The 27,738-nt window shown below is 45.0% G+C and overlaps 1 protein-coding gene across 1 annotated transcript; it reads right to left on the bottom strand.

Moving 5' to 3' along the window:
• Positions 1-27,738, bottom strand: CTSC (cathepsin C). Its single transcript, XM_082245636.1, has 7 exons — positions 27,526-27,738; positions 14,408-14,553; positions 13,399-13,562; positions 9,641-9,787; positions 8,792-8,904; positions 2,707-2,838; positions 1-673 (listed from the first exon to the last, which is right to left on the bottom strand). Exons 1-7 carry the CDS (start codon positions 27,698-27,700, stop codon positions 171-173), a joined length of 1,380 nt encoding a protein of 459 aa, XP_082101762.1. The 5' UTR covers positions 27,701-27,738; the 3' UTR covers positions 1-170.

Here is a 27,738-nt window from a genome sequence, read left to right as displayed (position 1 = left end):
TAGGGGTGGGGTAAGTTGAGCCATGAAGTCAGAAGGGTCAAGGAAACTAAAATCAGAGAGGAAGCCAGAATAAGCTATTTAGGCTAATAAAGGGAATACAGTCATCTTGCAGGCTTTGCTCTTAGACAGGACTTGAGCCTAAAATGGGATACAACTTCAATTACAAATGGTTACAGTTTAGGAATAGGACTTGCAGACACTGCTATGCTTTCAATTGCACATTCATTTGTTCCTCTGCGGATTCTGAAATACCCGCTCTCTCCCCAGGCCTCCCCCCAGCTGTTCTTCACAATCCAGTACTTCTCTCCAGTTGATGAATCTGCACCATACCCAACCAACAGGACAGCATGGTTGGTCAGCTGGAAGGGGTTGAATTTATCCTGCAGTCCAGTGTGGTGGTAGATCCCTCCTCTATAGCCCATAAAGTCATCATAGACTTCAAAAGCTACAGCCAAAGGTCCACCCAAAATGAGTTCAAATTTCATGTAAGCCTCATTGCAGCCACCGTAGAAGCCTCCAACGTAGTGGTACTCTGCTGTGTAATAGCGATAGGAGTCACCTTTCAGAGTGCAGGGTGTATCTTTGCCGATGTAAGGGAAGTCTGACTCTTCTACAATACCAAAATCCTGAGCATATTTTCCAGCGATAAGATAAGGAAAGCCTCCATCACAACCTTAAAATAGAAAAGGTTTTGTTAAAAAAAAAAAAAGGGGCAAATGTCTTGCTTCGAAGGACAAATAAGTACACGAGGATTGGAATCCCAATGTTGCCAGCTAGAGCCTTCAACCCCACACAGATCATGAAGAGGAACAAGACAGTCATTCACAGATTGCCAACCAACTACTCATATTTGCCAAATGAAGGTTAATTTTACCTGTATAGTTAATTTTCAAACCTTTCATACATGAACTGCTGAGAAAACACCCTGAATCTTCCATTTCAAATCTATCCACACTAGCCTCCTTCCCATATGATGAGACTGGGGCGTACACACGCATCGATAGTTGGCCGTGAATTTTCGGCCAACGTCCGATCGGCAGATTTTCGGCTTGCTAGTATGATGCTTTTGACAACCGACTCGGACTTTTCGGCCGAACAAAATCTGGTGTGCAGGCTATAAAATTTTTGTTGGCCGTCAACAGATTGGACGATTTTCCGTCAGTCAGTACAGATTTCGGCAGACAAAAATCTGATGAGCAAGACTGGGCATGCTCAGAGAAAAAACACACGGAAAGTAAACCAGAACATGACATCACTTCTGAAGTTGGTTTTTGTTGGCCGAGAAAATTTGTGTGCAGTCTAGAGCACATTTCAACCAACACAACAACACTGGACAAAAGTCGACCGATTGGTCAGCCGATAATCGTTGCGTGTGTACGAGGCATAAGGCCTAAAGGCTGGATACTCAATGCTGCATTGTAAACCGAAGGGGTGTGTAATTTGTCCCTCCCATTCCCAGCTGCTCTAGATATTTCCCCAGGACCAGAATCAGTGTGGAATGGTAATAAGTGGAAGATTCCTACTGTAAAGAGATTGTTACTTCGGTTAACCTAGGCAAAGTACAGGTTCTCACTTCTTCCCATTGGTTCCCATTAGCTCCCTAGGGAAATCTATATACCCGAGGAGTTTTCCCATGCTTCCCAATCAATGATTGCCAATTGGCTGTCTGAACACGTGATCAGGAGGTCTTGTCCTACCCACTATAGACCATTGCAAATGATCAGGAGCTTTCAGAGCAGTCACAGTGCTGGGATATGTGAAATTCAGTGTACTCCCAGCAAAACAGTAATGCATAAAGCCCACCAGCATGCTGACAAGAATATGGCTGGCCTTTAGAAACCAATAAAGGGACAGAATTGCCTGCAGCAACCAGATTTCTCCTGTCACCCCCTCCCACACCTACCCACCATGCAGGATAAACATTTAGGCTTCATGTACATGGCTACTTGTAAACAATTGTTTTTGGGCAGTTGGGCATTTTTTTCAGAAGCGCCTGAACCCTCCTCTGTTATCTTATCTGTCCATGTACACTGGGTCGTTTACAGCCATTTAGAGGCAGTTGAGTTCAGTGTCGTTTTTTGGAAAGCAATTATTTGCATTCAGGATGTTCAGAACGTGTGTTTACTAGGCATTTCAAACGCAAATGCGACCGAACGTGATCACCCGCGTTTAGCGCTCGCGTTTTTCCATTTTAAAAGGGGAATGATTTTTGACCTCTAAAAAACGAATCTGAGCGCGCCGCAAACGCCCGCTAAACGCGGCTGCAAACGCAACAAAACGGACGTTTTAAATGTCCTTTAAATTCCAGCGTTCAAAGGACTTTTTACATTGTCCCGTGTACATGTAGCCTTAAGCTAAGACAGATGACGACCCCTCTGCGCAGACCCCCCCCCCCCCCAGACATCTAGAAAAACAAGACCTGCCTCTCCGCATTGTCCAACCAGAGAATACTTTGCATTCATATCAGTGCAGAGTTGCTGACCTCTTGCATTTATCGTATGCATCTGGTTGGACGCTCAGCACCGGACACGGAAGCAAAATGAAAAATTACTATAGTAGCGGTGTGTACTTCAGGGATTTCCAGGAGCACAGGCCTGTCTTAGGTCACCTTACAGATTTTCTCTAAAGGCGAACACTTAAAAATGCAAAAAAAATAAAAAAAATTTGCATAAGAGTCAGGCTGCAAACAGAAAACAACCCGATTACCTTGAGAGTAATTACTGCAAGACACCACCTGCTGAGGGCTCAGCACAGGAGTTTGCTGAAGTCTGCTCATGACACGGATTCTAGATTCCAACATTCCCATCGTAGCAAAGGAGTAACAGCTTCCACAGGACCCTGGAGACACACAAATTATAAATCATCCAGGGTATCCAAACAGCAACATTGATTTATTCATTAAAACAATACAGGCACATGCCAAACATAGTAAAATTAAAAGCAGTGTAAACATTAACAATGAGTACAGTGCTCAGCATGAGTACACCAACAGATTTGTCAGAAAACCTTATTGTCAAAATCAACATTTTCTATTGGACACTAAACTACAAAAAACTTCCACAAATGTGAGCCATTGATTGCAACCAAAATTTGTTAATTTGCACATGCAAAAAAGGGATTTTTGACTTACCTTAAAACCCATTTCTCTGATGTTCGACTGACAGCTCCTGATCTTCATAACCATTGGGTTATACAGTCCCCCTATAGGAGGACACTAGGCAAAAAAAAGAATCTGGCTATGCCTATGGGCAGTCCCAGGTGGTAAACTCCTGCTCCCTGTTCTAGGTACTCGGTTTTAGTTACAAGCTGTGTCAGAAGACGTACAACTCCAGAGGGGTGGGTGCTGTGTCCATTAATGATCAGAGAAATGGATTTTACGGTAAGTCAAAAATCCCATTTTCTCTTGTTTGACGGACACTGCTCCTGATCTTAACCATTGGGACATCCCAAAGTCGTGGGAACACCAGAAAAATTCCCAAGACTAAAAATAGTAGCCAACCAGGCAGCAGGAGCTCAACCTAAACTCCTGGAGCCCACCAGAAAAAAAAAAAAATAGTAAACACTGCAAGGAACAACCCACACCGCGCTGGCAACACCACTCAGTCACCAGTCACAAAGCACCAAGCGATCCTCAGCAGAGAGTGGGAGAACCCCACCGGACTCAAAACCCAGCAGAAAGGCACCTGCAGCATCCAGGATAATCTGCACTGCAGGTGTGGCGATGACTATCATGAAGTAAAAAAAATCCCGGAGTACGCACCAGGGGATGAGGGGCTCCCGCCACTGAAATGGCCACCCAGAGGGCTGCAGCTGCTATTTTCAATGGCAAATCAGCACAAAAAGGCGACTACACAAACATGACTGCCTTGCATAGAAACACAGGCTACAAACAAATGGCAACCATGAGACTTCAAGGGACCTAGAAGGGATCCCTAGGCCTTAAGGGCAGACCGAGGCAGGGCGTAGGGCCCTAGTAGGACCCCCTACTACAGTGGTTCTCAACTCCGGTCCTCGGGACCCACTAACAGGCCAGATTTTAAGTATTACCTTGGGGGATGCAGACTAGAATACTGCAATCACTGAGAAGCAAATGAGATCACCTGTGATGCAATTTAGTTATCTTGCAAACCTGGCCTGTTGGTGGGTCCCGAGGACCGGATTTGAGAACCACTGCCCTACTAGGTACAACCCCCCCACAGCCGATCGTCTGGTCACAGCCCCCCATTGTCAGAATAATGCCCTGCCCCCACCCCAGGTGGTAGACCTGGGGAGGTGTGCCCAGCACAAGTGTGGGGGGGGGGGGGGGGAAGAGGGTAAACCGGGGGTCTGATCGTCCCAAGGAGGGGCCCATGTCAACCCCAAAACCCTCCAGGGGGAGGGGGGGTGGGAACACCTACTCACCATAAACGGAACCGGGTGGGCACTGTTCCAGACCGGACTCCATCGAAATGGGAGGCTGTTGCAAGGACAAACGCTGGCACTTGGGCAGAGACCGGTCATATGCAACCTCATAAGGCGTTGAACTCGCAGGCCAGCTGCCGTCCAGTGGGGCCATGTTGTGGCTGACCTAGCATGGAGCTGACCAGACTGGGGTGACCACTGGATCTAGATTATCCAGCCCATCGCCCCAAGTCTCTAGATCTCACAGGAAAAATCCAGGAGACAACATTTCTATCCAAAAAAGAAAAAAAACATATGCCAGGACCAGAGATCCCAGGGTGAAAACTTAAGATCAGCAAAGCTTAAAGCCCCGTACACACACGCAGATCGTCGTCATACAAACGTCGGCGAACGAAAGATCTGCCGATTGTATGCGTGTTAGTATGGTGCCTCCGACAGATGTCTGCACACAATCCGCGGACAAGAGTCTTTCTTGCAAACATGAAAATTTTTGTCTGCAGACACCAGAACGGACGATTGTTCGCCTGTCCGTACAGAAATCAGCCAACAGACCGCAGATTTGCAAGACTGGGCATGCTCAGAAAATAAAAAACACAGGGAAAGTTAACCATTACATGACATCACTTCTGCAGTCAGCTGAAGTCTGCGGACAAAATTCTTGTGCTGTCTTTGCACTTTTCAACAGACACCGACATCCCGGGGAGAAGAGACGAACATTTGTATGACGACGATCTGCGTGTGTGTACGGGGCTTTACTTGTCAGAATAGTGTAGCAAAAGTGATACAAAAAATTTAACAAAGATGGAACTGCAACCATCTCACAGACGTCAAGGCCATCCATGGGAGTTGACAGGAGCATCTGATAAGGGTTGAAGAAAATTGGTTTTCAAATTCACTGCAGTTCGCTAGAGGGAAAGCCAAACTGGGGTGATTGTTTCCATGACACAATTCGGCATACACTGCAGAGGAATGACATGCATGGGTGTTGTCCACGAAGGAAGCCTCTCCTAAAACCGATGCACAAAAAAATCCCACCTAGAATTTGCCAGGGCCCATGTTAAAAAAAAAAAAAAAAAAAAACACACACACCACATGACTACTGGGACTCTACTCTGCAGTGATGAGACCAAGATACGTTTTTTTTGGAACCGATGGCTTCAAAACTGTATGGCGTCACAAAGGTATAGTACAAATACATACATGGTGCCTACAGTGAAACATGGTGGTAGCAACCTTCTGTGGGGCTGCACGAGTGCTGCTAGTGTCAGGAAGCTGCATTTCTTCGATGGTATCATGAATTCACATATGTATTGCTCTATATTGAAAGAAGATGCTGCTACCATTGCTCCATGCCCTTGGTCGTCACGCACTTCCAATGTGACAAAGATCCAAAACCTTTTGAGGCTGGTAGAGGCACAGGCATAATCAATTTGGCAAGGCTTAGTACAAGGATGCCAACTGGGTTCAATCCAGACTAGGGATGCACCGAATATTCGGCGGCCGAACATTATTCGGCAGAAAATAGCACTTTGGGTGTTCGGCCGAATAAGTCAAAAGGCCGAATAATTTTGTGCCGAACAATGTCAGCTTCCGCCCGGACCGCTCCCCTTCCTCATTGCGGCTCCCTGCTCACACGCCGCCGGTGTCCTGTCCGGCCGCGAGTAGGGGGTGTGACGTCACGCGCGCGTCCCACCCCCTGCTCCTGACTGCAGCTCCTTCACACTAGGTCCAGCGAGCGTGACACTATGTGCACGCCCCGCCCCCCTGTTTGCGGCTTTTGGCTCTGGCTGCAGTTCAGGTATGTGGAGCTGAGCACATTTGGGGGAGAATACGGTAGCTGCACAAGCATTAGTGTGCAGACTGCCATATGTTGTTGCCACTTGCCATGCTCATTACATTAGAGTGCCCTATAAAGTGCCCCTTAAAAAAAAAAAGAAAAAAAATGTGGCCATCAGCGTGCCCCATATTTTAAGGGGCACTCTGATGAGCATATTTTATGCTAAGGGGCACTCTGATGAGCATATTTTATGCTAAGGGGCACTCTGATGAGCATATTTTATGCTAAGGGGCACTCTGATGAGCATATTTTATGCTAAGGGGCACTCTGATGAGCATATTTTATGTTAAGGGGCACTCTGATGGGCATATTTTATGTTAAGAGCAACGCTGATTTAAATGTTTTGTTTTGCCCATCAGCGTGCCCCCTAACATAAAATGTGCCCATCAGCGTGCCCCTTATTTTATGCTAAGGGACATGGCAAAATAAATGGAAAAAATGCAAAACACCGCGTTCGGTATTCGGCCTTTGGCCAAGCATTTCATTATTATTCGGCTTCGGCCAAGAATTTCATTTCGGCGCATCCCTAATCCAGACCTTCAATATGATCCACAAAAAAAAAAAAAAAAAAAAAAAAAAACACCCCACATACGCTTCCTTCTTTGATTTACAAAGGATAAGTTTACATAAAATATATGCACCTTTGTAAGAGCCTCGAAAGCTGTGATTGTGACATCACAGGTGCCATGTAGGTCTCCTATATAGACTGTCAATGTAAGCTGTCTGTCCACACATCGTACGAGCAGGCAGTTACAAAGACCAGAAGAACCAATGAACTACCCCAGCGACCAACATTGAGAACTACAAGCCAACAGCCACAAAGGCTGTTGGTACTTTTAGTTTTCCCATTAACAGAACTTTGTGAATTGTACTAATATTTATAGATAAAGTTGATCCAGGGAATATCCGATTGCCTCTCGGGGGATCAGGAAGAAATTTTTTTTCCCCTGCTGTAGTAAATTGGATCATGCTTTGCTGGGGTTTTTCCTGCCTTCCTCTGGATCAGCTGTGAGTATAGGATTGAGTATATGGGATTGTATGGTTGGGTTTTCTTTACTGTTTGTTTTTTTTATTGGTTGAGCCAGATGGAATTGTGTCTTTTTCAACCTGACTAACTATTTAAGGGTGCAGCCCTGCACAATTTTTTTTTTTTGTTTGTTTTTTTTTTTAAATTGGGACAGTGAGCAGGGGTAGAAGATCCTCCACTTGCTGTCAAAATGGGAATCAGGGGTGTGGGGCCAGTACATTTGTAATATGAACCTCTTAAAATTGCCTGACCATTAAATCAGCTCTTTGCTAGGGGGTCAGTGAGAAGTTCAGGGGCAGAGTAATGATACCAAGTGATACTGACATCAGCCAGAGGGAGAGGAGGAGAGAGGCAGCCTGTCATGTGAGCACCAAGCGGCGCTATGAAATAAGGTAAATAGCTGTTTTAAACAAAAACACACATACACTGGGGCACATCAGTTACTATCACAGAGGGGATGGTAGCACAAGGAGGGAAGGGCTGGGGAGCGATTGGAGCTGACAGGCAAAGAGGGAAGCGGGAGGATAGAGGAGAGCAGCAGACGGAGGCACTTTGACTACAGTAAAGCTCAGCAGCCATAATAAAACCATTGTCAGTTTACGGGGGGGCGAACCAGGCAGGAAAAGCCAGGTACTTCAGGTGATACAGGGGTCCAAATTACACAGCACTGTGCTGTATAACATACTTTGTTTAAAAAGAAAAAAAAAAATTACATTCACTTTAATCATGTTATACTTACCTCCTCTGCAGTTGATTTTTGCACAGAGCAGCCTGGTTCCTCCTCTTATCGGATCCCTCACTGCTGCTCCTGGCCCCTCCTTCCCATCAAGTGCCCCCACAGCAAGCTGCTTGCTATAGGGGCAAACAAGCCAAGCTGCAGCTCAGTTTCCATTTAGACACAGAGCTGCCATTCTGCCCCGCCCACGGGAGCCAATGGCGCCACGGCTGTGTCTCAGTCAGTCAATCAGGAGAGAGAGTCATGGACAGCCGAAGGGACTTGGAAATCTCTGGCGAGAGAAGGGGTTCAGGTATTAGGGGGTGCTGGGAAGGCTGCTATACCCAGAAGTTTATCTTCATGCATAGAATGCATTAAGACTTCTGACTTTACAACTCCTTTAAAACTGCGTTACAAATGCTTTAATAGGGTAGGTTTTGCTGAAAGGTCTGTAAAAGTTCTGTTCTATCTCAAGACAAGTGGTGGCACTGTAGGCAGCTTGGACATTAGGAATAGTGGTGCAAGACTTTTGATCATTTTCTTTGTGCCCGACTAGAAACCTGGGATTCCAAGTCTTGCACCACTATTCCAGAAATCTGTCAGAAACCGAACGTTTCAGTTTTTAGGCCTCATGCACACTGGACATTTACAGCTGCTGTTTTTTTGGCTTCAGGTGTGTTTTCTGCAGCCAGTATACTCCCCATCATGGTATATTTCTTCAGCAAGGCTAAGAGATGTGGATTTATAATCGCCGTCTCCAGATTGGCAGCGCCTAGCATTATACACTTATGCATGAACTATAACTAAATACCTTGATTTCTGACAGGGCTGACAAAGTTATATCCTCCAACATTCCTCCAGTCCCAGGCATCAGGCAGGCCATGGTATTTCTCATCTATGGGCATCGGAGCCGGAGGTGGTATGCTGCAAGATTGAAGTGAACACAGATCTTTACCATACTTAAAGCCCAACTCAAGACTTTTTTGGAAATTTTAGGATAGAGTGTAGAAGACCTACAGCATATAAACCTTAAAAATATATTTTATTTGTCTTTAATGTCATTAGGTAGTCTTTCCCTCACTTTGTCTCTGTAAAATCGCTATACAAGAAAAATAGGAGCGTGTGAGTGCCATTGGGACAAGAGCACTGAAGCAATAAAAACCATGTCAAGTGCTTTAACACTCCCCTTTATACCAAAAACAGAAATTCTTTGTACTTGTAGTAAAATCCTCTGCTCATCAAGGACTTTAGATGGTGATAGTTGGGTTATGGTGCCACCTGCAGGAGCAGGTAATGTAAAATAGGAAGAAACCGTCTCCTGAAGTGGGCACAGATACCTGGGAGGCAGATAAGCAGAGCTTCCACTTTTGGGCACATTGAAGCAGATACGTTTTTATTACGAGAACTGTGGCATGAAGCACGGCGGTTGCCACTGCAAACCTCTTTGCGCAAATAAAATTGATGCAGTCATTTGGTACTTTACTGAATTGAACTGACAGAAAAAAAGCATGAAGCAAAGTCAAAAGCAGTGAAGTCCGTAAGTTTTGTTTTTTTAAAGAGGGAAAAATTGTATGTAAACCATCATTGCACTGGCGGCTGTCTATGGACACTTTTATAACACGCTTATGCCGCAGCATGCTCAAAAAAATATATATAATACCTTGGGATTTTGGATTTACGACCACCAGCCCTTTTGATGAGATCCTCCATTGACATGCCTTCATATTCAGGATACACAGTTGCTGTCCATGATTTCTGAACAGAGTTTATTTGTTCTACAAATGCAGGGTTGCTTCTGTATGGGATGCTAGACAATATGGAAAAGTAAAAGATAATTGAATAAACTAGAACCTGTATGAAACAGTGTATTTATCTAAAATACTTAAAGCTATATTAAACAAAACTAGGAACGTACTATATTGCAGCTTACCACAACTTAAGATTTTTATTTTTTAAATTTTTTTTAAGACTTTCCACCTCTGTTTTTACTCTTAAAATTTGAAGGAGCATTTGTTCTGTTGAATATAAGATACGAAAATATGAAGGGAAATTTCGTCCGACAAGCAACCTGCCGATTTTCGGATTGTTAGTGTGGTCCTTTCGACAGCCGATTACAAATTTTTGGATGACAAAAACTGGATGTGCATCACTTCTGAAGTAGAATTCTGTTGTATGGGAATTTTCATATGAAAGTAACCTCTTCACTTGCGACGAGACTAGCATGCAACAAAAAACAGACGACAGATCGTTCGATAATCTGATAGGGTGTATGGGGCTTTAGGCTGAATTCACACTGCAACGGAGTGCGGGAGGTCTCCGTTGTTAGCTGCAGGAAGGGTGGTAGTGTGGTGTGCGATTCACCGCATCTTACGGCTCCCTCATTTATACAAACTTTAAATAAAGTGTAAAAAACACTTTATTCACAGAAATGTACAGCAGTGCGATGCGTGCAGTATGGATGACTGGGACCAGGAATGGGTAAATCCCCACTGGTAGGCTTAGGGGACAGGTGTTCCCAGAATAAGCCAAATGTAAAATTATATCTGAGGGTCATAGCTTTTCTAGGTTTGTATGAAGGTGGCAAGGTTAGAAGCGTGATTTTTTTTTTACCGCCACCTTGTCCCTGCTGGGGAGATTCACCCTCTGGCTCTCTGGATGACCACTGTCACAAGGAGAGATGGGAATCCCCAAAATATTGTACAGTTTAATGAACTGTAGGGAAGGGAAAAAACTTAGTGGCGATACCTAGTATGTTAAAGGGGGCATTTCTCTTTCATTTATCAAGATTTCCTTTTTTACTTTTTGACAAACGCAAAACAAACCTCACAGGAGGTTTGGCGTTTGAAGATTTCCTTTTTATGTAAATATTTCTGGTTTCATTCTTTGTAGATATTGTGCCTGATAAATGAACGTACACTCTGCTTTCTACAAGTATATTAAGGCTTGTTCTAGGGCCTTTCTTCCGATTACATGTCTCGTGTTCAAGATTCTCCTCCCTGATCTGCTATGTTTACAGTAACAAAGATTGCCATTTAGCAGCAAGATCGTTGTGCCTCTGAGCCCCCGTTCACACTAAGGCGACCTGGTCACCTTACAGGTCGCCTCCCATAGGGAAGCTGCGGACCCGTTCTAATAGGAGCGACACAAGTCGCTCCGACTTAGAAAAAGGGTCCGGAGCTTCTTTGGGGTGACCAGGAGGCGACCGCCATAGACTTCAATGTTATGAAGTCTGTGGCAGCCGCTCCGAGGTCGCGGCGCGCTGCTCGCACCGCGATCTCGGAGGTCGCCCTGGGAAGTAGCGTCGCGGTAGTGTGAACCGGCCCTGAGGGTCACATGTACCCCCACCTCTGGTTGGCTACTTCATCAAGTGACTGGCAGACGGTGTGGCTAGAGTTTTGGCGCCAGTAGGGCACAAACATGCAGTGAGTGTTGAAAAAAAGTGTTATTGCCTGAAACACTGGTTACCGTGTTGCTATGGCTTTTTTGGTGATTTTTTGTTAACAGATATGCAAATTGTTACATTTTCGACCAGGGATCCTCAAACTTCAGCCCTCCAGCTGTTGCAGAACTACATATCCCATGAGGCATTGTAAAACTGACATTCACAGACATGACTAGGCATGATGGGAATTGTAGTTGCTAAACTGGAGGGCCATAGTTTTAAGACCCCCGTTTTAGACCATATATTGTTTAGAAGTGAAGATTCCCCTACTGATATGCTAATGAACCTGTTGGACTGGTTTGTAAAGCTCAGCACAGGAAAGGACACTGGAGGTGGGGGATTTGGACAACCATGTGCGCAAGACAAAAGAGCACTAGAAACATTTGTTTGCAGGACTTCAGAGAAGAACTATCTGGAAGAGCAATATCAAAGACAGACATTACCTGGGGATGACATCTAATCTACAACCCAAGTTAACTAAATGTTTGATGTACACCTCTTGCACACACTATCTATGCCATTTTGCTGGGAAAGAGTGTGTATATTTTGTAAGACTTTTGTATGCAGCAAATTGTTTTTCCTACTGTTGTATGTGTGGCGTTTGTTTATGGAAAAATTACATAGTTACATAGTAGTTTAGGTTAAAGACAATAGTCCATCCAGTTTAACCTGTGTAGGCGCACGTGGCCGCAATCTCTCATACCCCTGAATGTTCTGATCCTTGAGATGTACGTCCAAGAGTCTTTGAAAGTAGCCATACTTCCCGCAGAAACTACCTCTTGTGGTAGAGAATCCCACACTCTTGTAGCCCTAACAGTAAAGAACCCCCCACATTGTCTGAGGTTAAAACGCTTCTCCTCTAATTGCATTGTATGCCCTCGAGTCCTCATGCAATCCTTGCGACTGAATAGCTTTTTTTCTATGCTGAGATCACCATTGAGGTATTTATAAATTGCTATCATGTCTCCTCTCCAGGGAGAGTACATTAAGTGATTGTAGACACTCTACATATTTAAGGTGCTCCAATCCCCTAATTAGTTTAGTTTCCCTTCTCTGGACTCTCTCCAGCTCCAACACATCCCTACTGAGGACTGGCGAACCAGAACTGGACAGAATACTCCAAATGCAGTCGGACCAGAGTTTTATAAAAAGGTAGGATTATAGTTTTTATCTCTGGAATACATCCATTTATTTATGCATGCTAATATTCTGCCGGCTTTGGCAGCTGCCGCTTGACATTGCATGCTATTGCTTAGTCTATCCTCTACCAAGACTCCCAGATCCTTCTCCAAAGGTTCCCCCCCTAAAGTGTATTGTGCCTTTAGGTTTTAGTTTTAGGACATTAATCCACTACAGAGGTTTCTATGCTTCCTTGGGTTTACTGCAAAGGATCTTCGATGCAAAACAAACCAGTTACTTCCATCTTCACCCTGCCTCTAGGTGCACACTTTCCATTGAGCTACTTGGCATTAGAAGACTTTGTGCTTATGATCTCCCCGTCATGCTTCTTAATTAGATTACTATCTATATTATCAATGTAAATGTTCTATGCTATTAAATATATGCATGTAATTAAACAGGATTTGGTGTGCTGACTTATTTGCCTTCTATAGGTATATTGTGGGCATTTGCAAAGAAGGTGCTTAGGTCAAGCACCACTTATGAACAATTGTTGCCTATATATAAAACTTGATTGGGGAAGCTTTGTGTGAACTGTCATAATGGCCTCATCTTTGTAGGCATGTGGTGGTGACCGGTCTCTTGGATAGGTGTACTATAAATATCCTTTAATACTAGTTTGTGCAAAATATGAACAAAGTCTAATCCCTTTAAGCTGCTGACTCTGAACATTAGGATGTTTCGTTAAAGCTCAACACATGAAACCATTACCTTTCAGCCCTCATCGGGGATGAAGGTCCATTTAAAGCCAAACAAGCCAGTAAAAACCTTGAGCATAAATATATAATGGAACTTACTGTCCTGATCCGAGGGGGAAGGGTGCTGGATTTGATTTCTTCCCAGAAGAACTACTTATTTTCTTCCCGACGAAACAAGCCCAGTTGCGGCCCAGAACATCATGTACCCAGCCGGGAAATGTATCGTGGCAAAAACTAGTGACATTGGAGCCATGCTGTTCATACTGGAAGGAAACATTTTGAAAACATATTAATAAGCCAGGTTTCACAAAGGCAGTAGCAGGAGGTACAATAGGTGGCACCCACACCAGTTCTGCATGTCATTTGGATAACTGGAAACAGAGCAGCAGAAATTAGACATCTGCCGAGACGCCACAGCGAACATCCTATAGGACACCCCTGCCACCCAATTGGGAACAAGCTCTTGGTTAGGTGGCTCAAGCAGAGTTCCTGGAGAGGCAGGGATGAGTGGGTTATTTTTCCATGTGCTTTGAGACCTGGGCCAGTGCAAACATTGCTTTGGTTACATTCCGCTTGTCAGCAGTCTGCACTGTAGAGTGCGGACAGCAATATCTGCAGACCATGACTAAAAACAAGGAAGGGCATTCACAGAGCATAGTTTAGATCCGTTTAAGGCCTAATGCCATAAATGATTCCTATGATCTGCATGCACTGTAAAGCTCACAAGTGCAACCCCCATTCTGCAGGTAGGGCAGACTATTTCAATGGGCTGCTCTTCCTGTAGGAACATGGGTACAATCTTCAAAATTGTGTTTAATGTACCTAGGGACTCTCTACAGCAGGGATATGCAAACTGTGGCCCACCAGAAGTTGCAGAAGTACAAGTCAAATGAGTCATAGCAAGACTGACAGCCACAAGCATGACACCCAGAGGCATGATGGGACTTGTAGTTTTGCAACAGCTGGAGGGCCACAGTTTGCATATCCCTGCTCTACAGTTTACCTAAAGTGAAATATCACTATGCATGTGTGCATGCAAGACTCAAGCAAATACAGCCATTCAACGCATTTACATCCCATAAACCAGGATAGGAGGCAATATACCTACCTTAAAAAAGGCAAACCACTTCATGTGATTTATTACGACCTCAAACCCTTGATTATAGATTATGGTAACAAATCCCACATTTCCTTGGTCATCCTCTGCAACATCCAGCTCTTTAATAGTCACTGTTACTTTCTTTTCAGATGGACCTGAGAACAGGAAAAACAGTACACATCAATACCCATGAATATTGTCATGTGGCTAGGATTGTAGAAAAGAGTAGCAGAAGAGGATTTCTCCTGAAAGAAGAATCAGCACAAGGGACACAAACTCATTTTAAGTTTATATCCCTTGTGTGGATAATGGTTTTGGATTTTAGCTAAACCAAGGCAAGTCATGGATGATTTGATTTGCTTTCCTTCCAGCACAGGTGGAAGGAAAGATCACTTTAGATCACTTGATTCCCCAATCAACACATTGAGTGTTGATGGGGTAATCCCTCCTGCAGTGCTATTGTGGGCACAGTGAGCCTTCCCGACTGGCAGAACAGAAGGATTATTTGCTAGTGGCTATAGCTGCCAGCAGCAATGGTATGTAAAAATAAATCTCACAGGTTGGCTGCATCAAGGTTGATCCAACCAGCCTGCCCATAAATGGTTTGAATATCAGCTGGTCTCAGCCAAGATTTGATCCATCTATGGCCAGCTTTAGGCTTGAACTTGTTGCAAGTACATTAAAAATGATTGGGTTGCCTTAACAAGGCTCCTCAAACTGATCTCTGCATTTCCCTCATTCTGATTGCTGGGAATATAAAAATTAAACCCAAATGCCCTTTTTACAACTAAATCCATGGTCACGTGACAGTCAAGGCAGAGACCTTTTTAAGGTTATTACTGCCTGCATGATGTGAACACTTCTGTTGATTGTCCAATGGCTGGGTCCTCCCCGGATCGAGAATAGGAGTCTGCAGTGGCAATGTCAGCACAAGGGGATTGTTTATGTGGGACCCCCGCAGAACCAGGAAAGCTCTGTAGTAGGCACCAATACAGCGATTGTCAGTGTCTTGGTCTTCACAAGCTGCTACCCACAGAACACAGGAGGTCGCCAGGTATGACACATACCAACATTTGCTCAAGCTGGTCCAATGCAACTATGCAAAAAAGTGCCATTCATGGAATTTAACAAAGTATTAATAAAGAACAGTAATCACTGAAAAAACATTGTATTCGTATTGCTGAAATATTTTTCTCTTTTCTGTCCATCCCTGTAGAGGCTTTTTTTGGTTCCATTTAATGGAAAGGGGGGGGGGGGGGGGGGAAGATGCATTTAAGCAGAACTTCACTCAAAAGGGAAGTTACACTTTAAGTGTTACTAAACTAAACCCACAACAGTAAAACATCCTTGTTATACTCACTGTGGCACCCAAGGGGTTAATCCTCCGCATTGTATCAAGTAGCTGCTTGATCCTCCCCTTCCTCCACAGTCCCCAATATATTTCCAGATAGTACAGATTCTAGGGGCAAGCTGCACATGTTCAGTTTGGTGTGCATTAATAAAAGTTTTTTTTTTTTCTCTTGGGAGAGTGCATGTGATCAGCACAGAGCCAATCAGCACTGTCCAGACAGAGGGTCAGGGGTCCTGCATCCTCATAGGACAGTCAGGGGAGAATATCTCCTGCAAACAACCAGTGCTCGGCCAGACACTGATGGAAGACAAGACTGCTATATACTGATGCAAAAAGTTATTAAGCCGTTTATATTTATTAAAACTATTGCATGTTCAAGTTCTGTGTACTGTGGGAGACCAGATATAGTGATTGCAGGCTCCTGGGTATTGGCCCCTTTCCCATTTGTGCGACTTGTCCTGCAATTTGTAATTTGGAACTGCAAAGTCACATGACAAGTGGTACTCCATGATTTCCAATGAGTATTGTTTATAACTGTGCGATTTCAAGTCCAAAGTAGTCCCTGCACTACTTTGGTCCAACTGTTGTGTTTTGAGGTCCATAGACCTCAATATTACACAGGCATTGCTTCAAGTCCAATCAAAATCGCAGCAAAAAAATGGTGCAACTTTTAGGTCGCACACGTGTGACAGGGGCCTTAGTAATACTTTAAAGCAGAATTTCAAACAAAAGGAAAGTTCCGCTTTAACGTGATACTAAAGTCAACATTTTATACTTCCCTCCTCTAATGGTTTTGCACAGAGCAGCCCAGATCCTCCTCTTATCGGGTCCAACGCTGGCGCTCCTGGTCCCTCCCCTCCAGCCGTGTGCCCCCACAGCAAGCAGCTTGCTCTGGGGGCAACCAAGCAGGCACATCCTCGAGCCACAGATCTGTGTCCATTCACACACATGGAGTCACAGCTCCGCCCCACCTCCTCCCATTTCAAGATCGGACCAATGCCTTCCGCTGCTGCCAAAAGCAAATCAGGAGTGCAAGTCCCCAGAGAGGCAAGGCTCTTGTGGACATAGATGGATCAAAGGGGGCTCAGGGATGGATCAAAGGGGGCTCAGGAAAGTTTTTTTTGGGGGGGGGGGGGGCTGCACATACTTGAACATGCTAGATGTTTCACCCTAAAAATGTTGGAACATGTAACATGTTTTAAAGATCAACATATCCTTTAAATAGAATAGGGAATGGTAAAATCCCTTTGTTGGGTTTGCGGTGTCTTACAATGGCAGAATTCCTTCACTTCCTGTCCTGCAGACACATTAATAAATCTTTGAAGTGAAGGGAAATCCTTGCTTAGATAGTGGTCACCAGTATAGATGTCTTCCTTGGACAATTCCTATTCCTTCCACCTTCTCTCCTGGTGACAACAGTCACAAAGATGGTCCATTTCCAATTATTGCTCAAAGTTACGCTAGTCAGCTCTTGAAAATGAAAAACCCTCTAATGGTGGAAAATATGGTGAGAGGAGCAGACTTTGGTAGGGCTGCTTGTTTTCCGAATCCTCAACAAAATTTCGAAATAAATATTTTCCATGATGACACCACACCTGAGCACTCACATGACCGGCCCACCATGTGACACAGATCTGTATAAACTAGCAAAGTCAGCTTCTGATAACAGCGAGCGAAAACAAGGAAGTCACTGCAAGACAAGTCAAAATGAAACCTAAAACGATCTTTAAGCTGAAATGATAGAAGTCTGTAATATGGCGTCTGTTATAGGATCTGTTATAGGATCTGAAACTTTTCTGCCAAGTCTCACTACAAAGCAAAAACAGAACTGTATCCATTGCGGCTCAGATATCATACAAGGTTATTTAACACTTCCTATTAAACTGGAAATATAGGCAATAACACTTCCCCATTACTTTCTGCATCACACAGAATGTTGTAATCCAGTTATTATGCACTTTATACAAAAATATTTTTTTTTTTTTTACTGTACTGCTAATGCATAAATGGCCGACGCTTTCTCATGGAGGATGACAAACTGATTCACCAGGGGGCTCCAACAATTCCAAACATTTAAAGCTGGGCTTGAAAATTTTGCCTTGAATTTAGGAGCCAGCTAAAAAAACAAGTTTTTTTTTTTTTTAACCTTTTGCCTAGTTAGGCTCCATGTACACGGGACGCTGGAAACGGCCGTTTAGGAGCAGTTGGGCGTTTTTTTCAGAAGCCCCTGAACCCATCTACATTTTATCTTATCTGTCCATGTACACCAGGTCGTTTACAGTCATTTGCAGGCAGTAGCGTTCAGGGACTGTTTTTAGAACGCAATTATTTGCGTTCGAACGGGTGTTTCCCGGCGTTTCAAACGCACAAACGCGTCCGAACGCGATGACCTGCGTTTAGCGTTCGCGTTTTTCCATTTTAAAGGGGAATAATTTTTATGACCTCTAGGAACGCTTCTAAACGCAAACGCCCACAAACGCTGCTAAACGCCCGCTGAACGCGGGTACAAACGAGACTGAACGGACGTTTCAAACGTCCTAAAAATTCCAGCATTCAAAGGGACTTTCAACAACGTCCCGTGTACATGGAGCCTTACTTTCACCCTCTTTCTGCCAAGCCAATTTTCAGCACTTTCACACTGAGTGACAACTGCGCGGTCATGCAACATAATAACATTTTTTATCTTTTTTTTTCTCTTTGATGATATTTAATCACCACTTTATTTTTTGCCAATTGCACAAAAAGACTGAAATAAAAAAAAAAACACACATGCTGGTTATAAAATTTTGCGAAGTAGGTAATTTTTTCTCTTCACTAATGTGCGGTGAGGAGTCTGACTGCCCTAATAAGGAAGCATTGAAATGCACTGATGAGGCAGCATTAAGGGGCACTGGTAGGCTGCTCAGACCCAACTCACAGCCGCAGTCGGAGCCCGCCTGGGGGAGGAGGACCAGGGCAGAGGAATCCACTGCAAGGTGGTGTGATTCAGGAGCCATTGCTGAGCCCGCCAGTTCTTGCTCCAGGTTGTCCCCCCGGACAGCTCGCTCTAGTCCCGCACCCAGCAGGAGGGAAGAGAGCCACACCGGGGACACTTCCTGCTAGGAGCTCTGCTCCACCCATCAGCTCAGTTCTGCCCCCCCATTACCTTACAGTCCCTCATGTGCCCCAAACTGCCCTTCACAGTCCCACACCTCTCCTTTGTAATACCCACCCTCAGTCGCTTTCCACCCCCGGCATCAGGAAACACCCAGCAATTTTGCACACGGTTGCGCCTCCCCCCACATACTAGCCACTGGGGCAGAAAACAGCCCAGGCGCCAGGTCGCATTGTCTAGTCACCATTGCGACCTAGCGCCTGGGATTTGTCAAGCCCTGGTTTAAAGCCTGAATGTAGCCTTAAGCTGGATACACACTATCCCAACTTTTGTGGTTAGATTTCCTTCAGATTTACCTTTTCTTTGTAGTGCAAGGGCCTGCCAGACTGCATACAAATTGAAAGGGTTTAGGTCTGACCTCATAGTATATGGTTTTGGTAAATCTAAAGGAAAAAGTCTTCAGAAAATCTTATAGTGTGTATGACCCATTAGACACTAACTGGCTTAGTTTACACAGGTGTTTTGAACCCCGAGTGGACTCACCACGTGTTTGCCCGTGATGTCAAAACACACTTAAAATGTCAACTACTACATCAGCCTGTTCAGGTGCCAATCAGTTCAATGGCATCTAAAAATGTGGTGCGATTCTGCTATGACTGTCATGTGACAAATCATGCAAACCAAATCACGCAATACCCAAAACAAGTTCAGGAACGTTTAGGCAACACGCGATTTGGTTTCTGTGATTCATCGTGCAGGCAGAATCGCACCGTGTTTTTAGATGCCATTGAAATGAATGGGACCTGAACATGCTACCGTTTGACATTTTCACAGCGTGCTTTTAAATTGTGAACACCTGTGTGTGGTTAGAGCCGAGAGTTAGCATCCCCTAGAAAAGTATCAGCAACCATGCATCAGTGACATATGGAGCTTTGATGGCCACTGATTGGATCTGCGAAGGAAATGTGATCATGTGACTCAGAAATATCCTTAAAAAAATATAGGTATGATCATATCAAATGGTTTATCATTTAAATCCTTGTTGCTCTCCCATATCTACAGATTAGAGATTTGGGGATGACTCTCTGCAATTTCCTCTTGGGACAGCTGGAATGTTGAATATTCCCCCTGGTTGAGTTTGACGACTCCTGACAGCTTCCACTCCTGGGACTCTGCGCCTGCACTTCTCCCAGCATGTCTTCTATATGCCAGGTGTAAAGGGAATAGGCATTATTAGCGTCAAGTCTGTGGTCACAGCTGATACTACCGGTCTAATGAAAGCTTGAAACCGTACTTTCACTCTGCTAGAGTTGGCCAGGAGTGTTTCTTCTCAGCAGAATCGAAAGCTACCTTCTGTGCATCCCCCATCTTGGAGTCAATGTGTGTGTGTGTGTGTATGTATATGCATGCGTGTATGTATATGCATACGTGTGTGTATATGCATACGTGTGTGTGTGTATGCATACGTGTGTGTGTGTGTGTGTGTGTGTGTGTGTATGCATACGTGTGTGTGTGTGTGTGCATACGTGTGTGTGTGTGTGTATGCATACGTGTGTGTGTGTGTATGCATACGTGTGTGTGTGTGTATGTATATGCATGCGTGTATGTGTGTGCATACGTGTGTGTGCATACGTGTGTGTGTATGCATACGTGTGTGTGTGTGTGTATATACGTAGGTGTGTGTGTGTGTGTATGTATACGTACGTGTGTGTGTGTATGTATACGTACGTACGTGTGTGTGTGTGTGTGTGTGTGTGTGTGTGTGTGTGTATGTATACGTGTGTGTGTGTGTGTGTGTGTGTGTGTGTGTGTGTATGTATACGTACGTGTGTGTGTGTATGTATACGTGTGTGTGTGTGTGTGTATACATACGTGTGTGTGTATGTATGTATGTATACGTACGTGGGTGGGGGTGTGTGTGTGTGTGTGTGTGTGTGTGTGTGTGTGTGTGTGTGTGTGTATACGTACGTACGTGTGTGTGTGTGTGTGTGTGTGTGTGTGTGTGTGTGTGTATGTATGTATGTATGTATACGTGTGTGTGTGTGTGTGTGTGTGTATGTATACGTGTGTGTGTGTGTGTGTGTGTGTATACGTGTGTGTGTATGTATGTATACGTGTGTGTGTGTGTGTGTGTGTGTGTGTGTGTGTGTGTGTGTGTGTGTGTGTGTGTGTGTGTGTGTGTGTATGTATGAATATAGAAACTCCGCTCAATCATGAGGTTTTACCACTCCGACCGCTAGTGTGAGTATGCCCTAACGCATCAACAGGAATTTTGATGGATTTGCAGCATTTGAAGTGAACGTCAAGCAAATGAGGGTCTAATCCTGCCCCACTTGCACAGCTCTGCATACAATGCCTCTGTAGATCAGGATAAATCTCCTCCTCTGAATGCAGAAGAGTTAAGTCATCGTCATCCTGGCATGGCCAATCAAGGAGGCTGAAGATCCCAAATCCAACAAGATATGATCAGGTGAATGAGCTCAGCGCTCAGACATCGCTGAACCAGAGGAGAGCCTAGTTCTGCTTAAAAGCAAGCTGAAAAAAAAATTAGAAGACTTGCAGGCAACAAGTAATAGACTACATTACAGAGGGAACACCAGAAAACAGGCTGCTGTGGTAATGTGGTAACTGTCTGCATCAGACATCCCAAGTCTCCCGTGAGGTGCGGAACTCTCCCGCATGCAGCCTGCAGCTCCGACACCCGCAAGTGCCCCGCGATATCCCAGCTGTCAGAATGAAGCCGATGCTTCTTGCTCCAGCTCCGTCCCTGACAGTCAGTCACAGGCAAAGTGCATTTGATATCATTCAGCCTGTGACTCAGACGGTCAGGACTGACAGAGGAAGCATCGGCTCTGCAGCATTCATCCTCAACCGCGGTGCCGCTCCTCACACACTCCCTCCATGTATGTCACGCGTCTCGAGTCAGCAGTACCAGCCAGCAGCAACACATTTGTAAATATCCCAGCATTTGTAATGTTTGACTCCTACCACCATCACCACTTCCAACTCACTGAAGTGGTCATGGTGGTAAGAGTGTTCCTTTAACCACTTCTGGACCTGAAGGATTTTTCCCCCTTAATGACCAGGTGCTATTTTGCGATTTGGCACTGCGTTACTTTAATGGACAATTGCGTGGTCGTGGGACGCTGTACACAAAAAAGATTGATGTCCTTTTTTCCCCCCACAATCGCGCTTTTTGGTGGTATTTGATCACCTGTGTGATTTTTATTTTTTGCGCTATTAAAAAAAAAAAAAAAAAAAGCGACAATTTTGAAAAAAAAAAAAATATAATATTTTTCACATTCTGCTATATGAAACATTCCCAAATACAGGCGGTCCCCGGGTTACAAACATCTGACTTACAAACGACTCCTACTTACAAACAGAGGGAGACAACAGGAAGTGAGGAGAAATCTCCCCCTAGGAAGGGAAATTCACTCCTGTAAGAGTTCTCATGGGGAAAAGGTGTCTCCACTGAAGCTTTATCACCAATCCTTGTTTCCACAACAGCCCAAAATTTTCAAAATCCAGTTGTCATAGGGACAGAAAGTGAGGTGAAATCTTCTGAAAAGGGGTACAGACAGCATAAGAAATGGTACAGGGGTGTTAACCCTTCCCTATGCTATCCAAAAAAACTTAAAAATGATTCTTTTGGCTGGAGCCAAGCCTAAAAAATTTACCTGTTCTGACTTACAAACAGATTCGACTTAAGAACAAACCTACAGTCCCTATCTTGTAACCCGGGGACCGCCTGTAAATAAATACAAACTTAAAATTTTAGGCCAATTTGTTTTCTGCTACATGTTTTTGGTCGCAATAAGCGTATTTTTAATGGTTTGCGCAAAAGTTATTGCGTCTACCAATTACGGGAAAGATTTAGGTCATTTTTTTTTCTACTAGTAATGGCGGCGATCTGCAATTTTTTTTACGGGAATGACATTGCAGCGAACAGATTCCTAACTGACATTTTTGACACTTTTTGGGGGACCAGTGACATTACTACAGTAATCAGTGCTAAAAATATGCACGGTTACTGTAATGACACTGGCAGGGGTTAACAGCAAGTGATCAAGTGGTTAAATGTGTACCTAGGGGAGTGTTTCTAACTGTGGGAGGAGGGGCTAGTGAAATATCAGAGACCTGTGATCCTATATAGAAGGATCACATGGGCTCTGATCATTCCAGGGAGAACGGTCAGATGTGTTTACAACAGCTGACTGTTCTTTCTCATCGGGGACCGATCGCAGGTGTCAGGTGGCAATCGGAGCCACTGCCCCGTGCATCAGAATCCCCGCTGCCAAGCTGCAGGAACGCCTCGCGTATACCTACACATGCGCGGGGGGTATAACTGTGGCGGGCGGTTGGGAAGTGGTTAATACATCTCAGAAGTAAACCTCTGCATACTGATTCCATTTAATTTTTCATCCTCTAGTTGTGTTAAATTGATGGGAGGGGGGGGGGGGGGGCACTCAGGGTGACACCTCCCTGAAATTCGTTTTTGCAGGTTGGGATGTCTGCATTTTATTTTTCCCAGAGTTACACTTTTAAGGGACTTTCACAAAAAAGGGACCCAGGAACTGCACAGACCAATCTCATTGCTACAAGCAGTCACTGCAGGAGAGAGCCGTGACCAGGTTACCCAGAAACCTTTGCAGTACTTTATGGAGTTGAAGGGACTTTCCCAGTCAGGGAATTGGAAGTTGCACAACTGCTGAGCGAGGAGCCAGAAGTTATCACACAGCAAGACTGCCAAACAGATCTCTACTCCGCAAACATGGAAGTGTAAAGTACAGACAGAAACCGTCTGATCTGCCACTATACTAGGGGGACGTTTTATTGCTGGGGGGGGGGGGGTTGTCATTAGCAGGCCATCAGAACCTTCTCTTAAAGAGGAGTTCCGCCTCCCCCTCCAAAAATACACACACTGTACACATACTGTAGCTGCTGACTTTTAATATTAGGACACTTACCTGTCCTGGAGTCCAGCGATGTCGGCACCGCAGTCAATGTTACCATCGGCTGTCGGGTGCTGCCGCCCCCATTGGCGGTGAGGGAACCCAACAGTGAAGCCTTGCGGCACCGGAGGGGGGGGGGGACAAAAGAGTGGAAGTTCCACTTTTGGGTGGAACCCCGCTTTAAGCACAGAAAGTTGAAGAGTTGCACCTATAAAAATGGTCATATACAGCAAAGCAACTAACAATGACTTCTAATACAACAGGAAAGGATCCCCCCACATGGCTACAGGGACCGGGCATAGATAACACGCGCCCCCCCCCCGGGATCGGACACAGGTTCTACCCCCCCACGGCTAGAGGAGGGGGGGGGGTCATATGGTCCCCCCATAAACAGCTACAGGGACTTGACATGGTTCCCCCCCACACACCATTAGAGGAGCCAGACATTGGTCAGTTTCTCGAGTGATCAACTGCTGGGCATCCCATACGCAGGATTAGAGATGCATCAAACTTATAGTGACCAAAACATTGTGTTCTCTGCATTTTCCCCAAGAAGAAGGTGCCGACAATGGCACTGAAAACGCAGGCGATTTTACTGTGCTTCTGTGTTTTTCATAGGTTCTGTGACTCACAAACCGCATCAAAAACAGAACACTTGTGCGTTATTGATGTGTTCTTGCTGCATTTTCAATGCATTTCAACCAGGAGGTATTTTTTTTATTTAACTGTTACATAACCGATACACACTGGCCATGTATTGGCTGGTTCAACAAACTGGCTGACATTTATCCAGTGTGTATAACAGCCTAGCTGGCTTTTGTCAAATGGGCATGCTGGGAAACCATCAGCCAATCAGCATCCGATCAGTGCTGGTGGCCAATGGCTGCAAGAGCTGATCAGTGTGTTCTAGCAAGGGGGGGTCAACCCCACAATCGCTCAGTAGGCAGATTGCTTATTAACATTGGATAGTTGGCCCAGCGGCGACCTCCGACAGTCCCCTGTCAGGTTTTTATTACTGTCTGTGCCCCCATTAGAGAAATCCCCTCTATTTGTCCTGTTTACCATTATCATTGAAAGCAAAAGTAAATCCCAAAATTTGGGTTGTCCCCAGAAGAGTAATAGAGTGGAAATCTTCCAATGGGGACACTTGCCCCCCGGCAGTCTCTAGGACCTTTTGGAGGCCGGGTGTGATGTTATGAGGTCACACCACCCCTCTGCAGTTACAAACACCGCCGGTGCCTTGGCTAGAAAGCCGAGATTGTTTTTAAGGCTCCGTTCACATGTTAGCGTATGGATCGCGGGCAGAACCGCCGCGATTCCGCCCGCGATCCCGCCCGCGATCCGGAGATTGCAAATCGCGGGATGCCTGTGCGTTGCCCGTTGATTTGCAATAGCCCCCCAAACGCTGAGCGATGTTGCCGCGATTTCCGCCTGCCAAATTGCGGTAACATCGCGCAAAAAAAAAATCGCGGGACGCAATACGCTCCAAAGAAGCTCTTGTACTTTTTTGGGCGTAATGCGTCCCGCGATTTTTTTTTTTTGCACGATGTTACCGCGATTCGTCAGGCGGAAATCGCGGCAACATTGCTCAGCTTTTGGGGGGCTATTGCAAATCAACGGGCAACGCACAGGCATCCCGTGATTTGCAATAATCTCCGGATCGCTGCGGTTCTGCCCGCAATCCATACGCTAACATGTGAACGGAGCCTAAATGTCACGCTTTACAGCCTAGAGGAGAGATCTGAGGACTTACAGACCCCACATCTCACTGTAAGTCTCCATTCACACTGGTACGACTTGGTCAGCCTGGCAAGTTGCGCACCGTCGCTCCCATAGTGTAGTACAGGACCCGTTCTAATAGAAAAAGGGTCCTGTACTACTTCGAGGTGACCTTGGAGCGACTTGCATAGACATTCATTTTATGAAGTCCGTGCAAGTCGCGCCGAAGTCGTGGTGCACGGGACTTCACAGGTCGCCCCCTAAGTCGGAGCGACCTAATGTGAACGGGGGCTAAAGGACATGTCATGCCCAATGGGATGTTTACATTCCTTGTAGAAATAAAGTGATTAATAAAAAAAAAAAAAAAAAAAATTAAAATAAACAAAAAAAGAAAACTAAAAAGGCTTCTTTCACACGGCCGCTCTGCTGCTTTAGTCCGCTGAGGGACTTTTTTTTTCACGGAGCGGATGACACTTCGCTCCGTATGCCCGCTTATCATCCCCTCCGTTTGCGGATGATATACGGACATAATGTAAGTATATGGCATTGCGGATGTCAGCGGATGACACCGCTGACATCTGATTTTCCTTCCTTTCCGTTTTTTACACGGAAGAAAAAATAGGGTTCTGTTCCGTTCCAAAAAAACAGAACTGAAAGGAAGAAAATCGGATGTCAGCGGATGGTATTCCGCTGACATCCACAATGCCATAGACTTACATTATGTCCGCAAAAAAATAGGATGATTTGCGGACACACGGAGCGGCCGTGTGAAAGAGCCCAAAGTGCCCCTGTCCCTGCGTGACCGTCACATAAACAGGTTGTGGCCATATATGTAAACGGCGTTCAAATCACACATTAACCCGTTAGTGTGAGACCAATAATTCTATCACCAGACCTGATCTGTAACTCTAAACAAGTAACCTGTAAAAAATGTTTAAAGCGTCGCCTATGAGGATTTCCAAGTATGGAAGTTTGGCCCCATTTCACATGTGTGAACTTTTTTTTTTTTTTTTATGAATAAAAAAACTAATATATATATATATATATATATATATATATATATATATATATATATATATATATATATATATATATATATATATATATATATATATATATATATCACATACATACACCCATCTTCTAGATAGTAAGCTCTAAGGAGCAGGGCCCTCTGATTCCTCCTGTATTGAATTGTATTGTAACTGTATTGTCTTTCCTCATATTGTAAAGCGCTGCGCAAACTGTTGGCGCTACATAAATCCTGTATATATATATATATATTTTTTTTTTTCTCTTGGCAGGAGGGTCTGAGTGATTTTCCAGCAAAAGAATGATGAATTTTACTTGTAGGACAGACATTTTAGAATAGGCCTGGGTGGTAAGTGGTTAAAGTAGAGGTACAGACCAGACGTCTCATTTTGGAGGGTTATAACCCCGGTCAGATTGTTTTTTCACCATCTGTGTCCCACTGGGGAGATTTCCCTTCACTTCCTGTCCCACAGCCAAACAGGAAGTGAGAGGAAATCCCTGATTGTCACCAATACTAGTGGGAACTATTGGAAGATTTCCCCTCCATTAATTTTTTGGGGGAGAACCCAAAATAAGATTTTCTTTTACTTTCCCTTTCAATGATATTCAGGACAAATAGAGGGGGGGGGCGGGGTCTCCCTAATGAGGGCTCAGACAGTAATAAAACCTGACAGGGGATCGAATCCTTCTATACTCTATCCAAAACTAAACACTTACAAAGATCTTCCCTATAGTTATATATTTGAACCAATGCCATGGAAGCACGCCTGCCAGGAGTGGTGCCTTCACTTGCTACATGCTTGTTCCGGGTCAGGGCACAGGGCAGCCAGGAAATCAGCATTGTCCATAATCAGTCCCCGCATTTCTCTCTAATGACTTATATACAGCACGCAAGCACCCCCCTCCTCCACCAACTTTCACACCGGCTGACCCGCAGAGCTCGCACTCTATATCACACACACAAAGGGCCCCTCACCCAGCTGGGAGCAGTCGATGTCCTGGTTCCGCACCCCTCCCTTGCTGGGGCTGACATGGAACTCCCAGGTGCCCTGAAGGTCCGGGAAGGAGCAGTTGGCCGGGGTGTCGGCGGCGGCGGGGCCGTTCCATGACGACAGCAACACGAACAACAGCACCGAGTACACCGTCTCCATCCTGACTGACAGTGACCGGGGGCGCCAGGCAGAGGAGG

The sequence above is a fragment of the Pelophylax lessonae genome (genome assembly GCF_965119305.1).
Source record: "Pelophylax lessonae genome assembly, chromosome: 2".
Taxonomy (NCBI): domain Eukaryota; kingdom Metazoa; phylum Chordata; class Amphibia; order Anura; family Ranidae; genus Pelophylax; species Pelophylax lessonae.
Note: the sequence above shows the minus strand (reverse complement) of the source record. Positions and strands in the feature narration are given on the sequence as shown.

Coding starts and splice junctions, on each gene's coding strand:
- CTSC (XM_082245636.1), bottom strand. CDS start 27,700: ATGGAGACGGTGTACTCGGTGCTGTTGTTCGTGTTGCTGTCGTCATGG. Junction 8,905..9,640: donor CGTAAATCCAAAATCCCAAG/GTATTATATATA, acceptor TCAATCTTGCAG/CATACCACCTCCGGCTCCGA. Junction 2,839..8,791: donor CAGCCCTGTCAGAAATCAAG/GTATTTAGTTAT, acceptor GTGTGTCTCCAG/GGTCCTGTGGAAGCTGTTAC.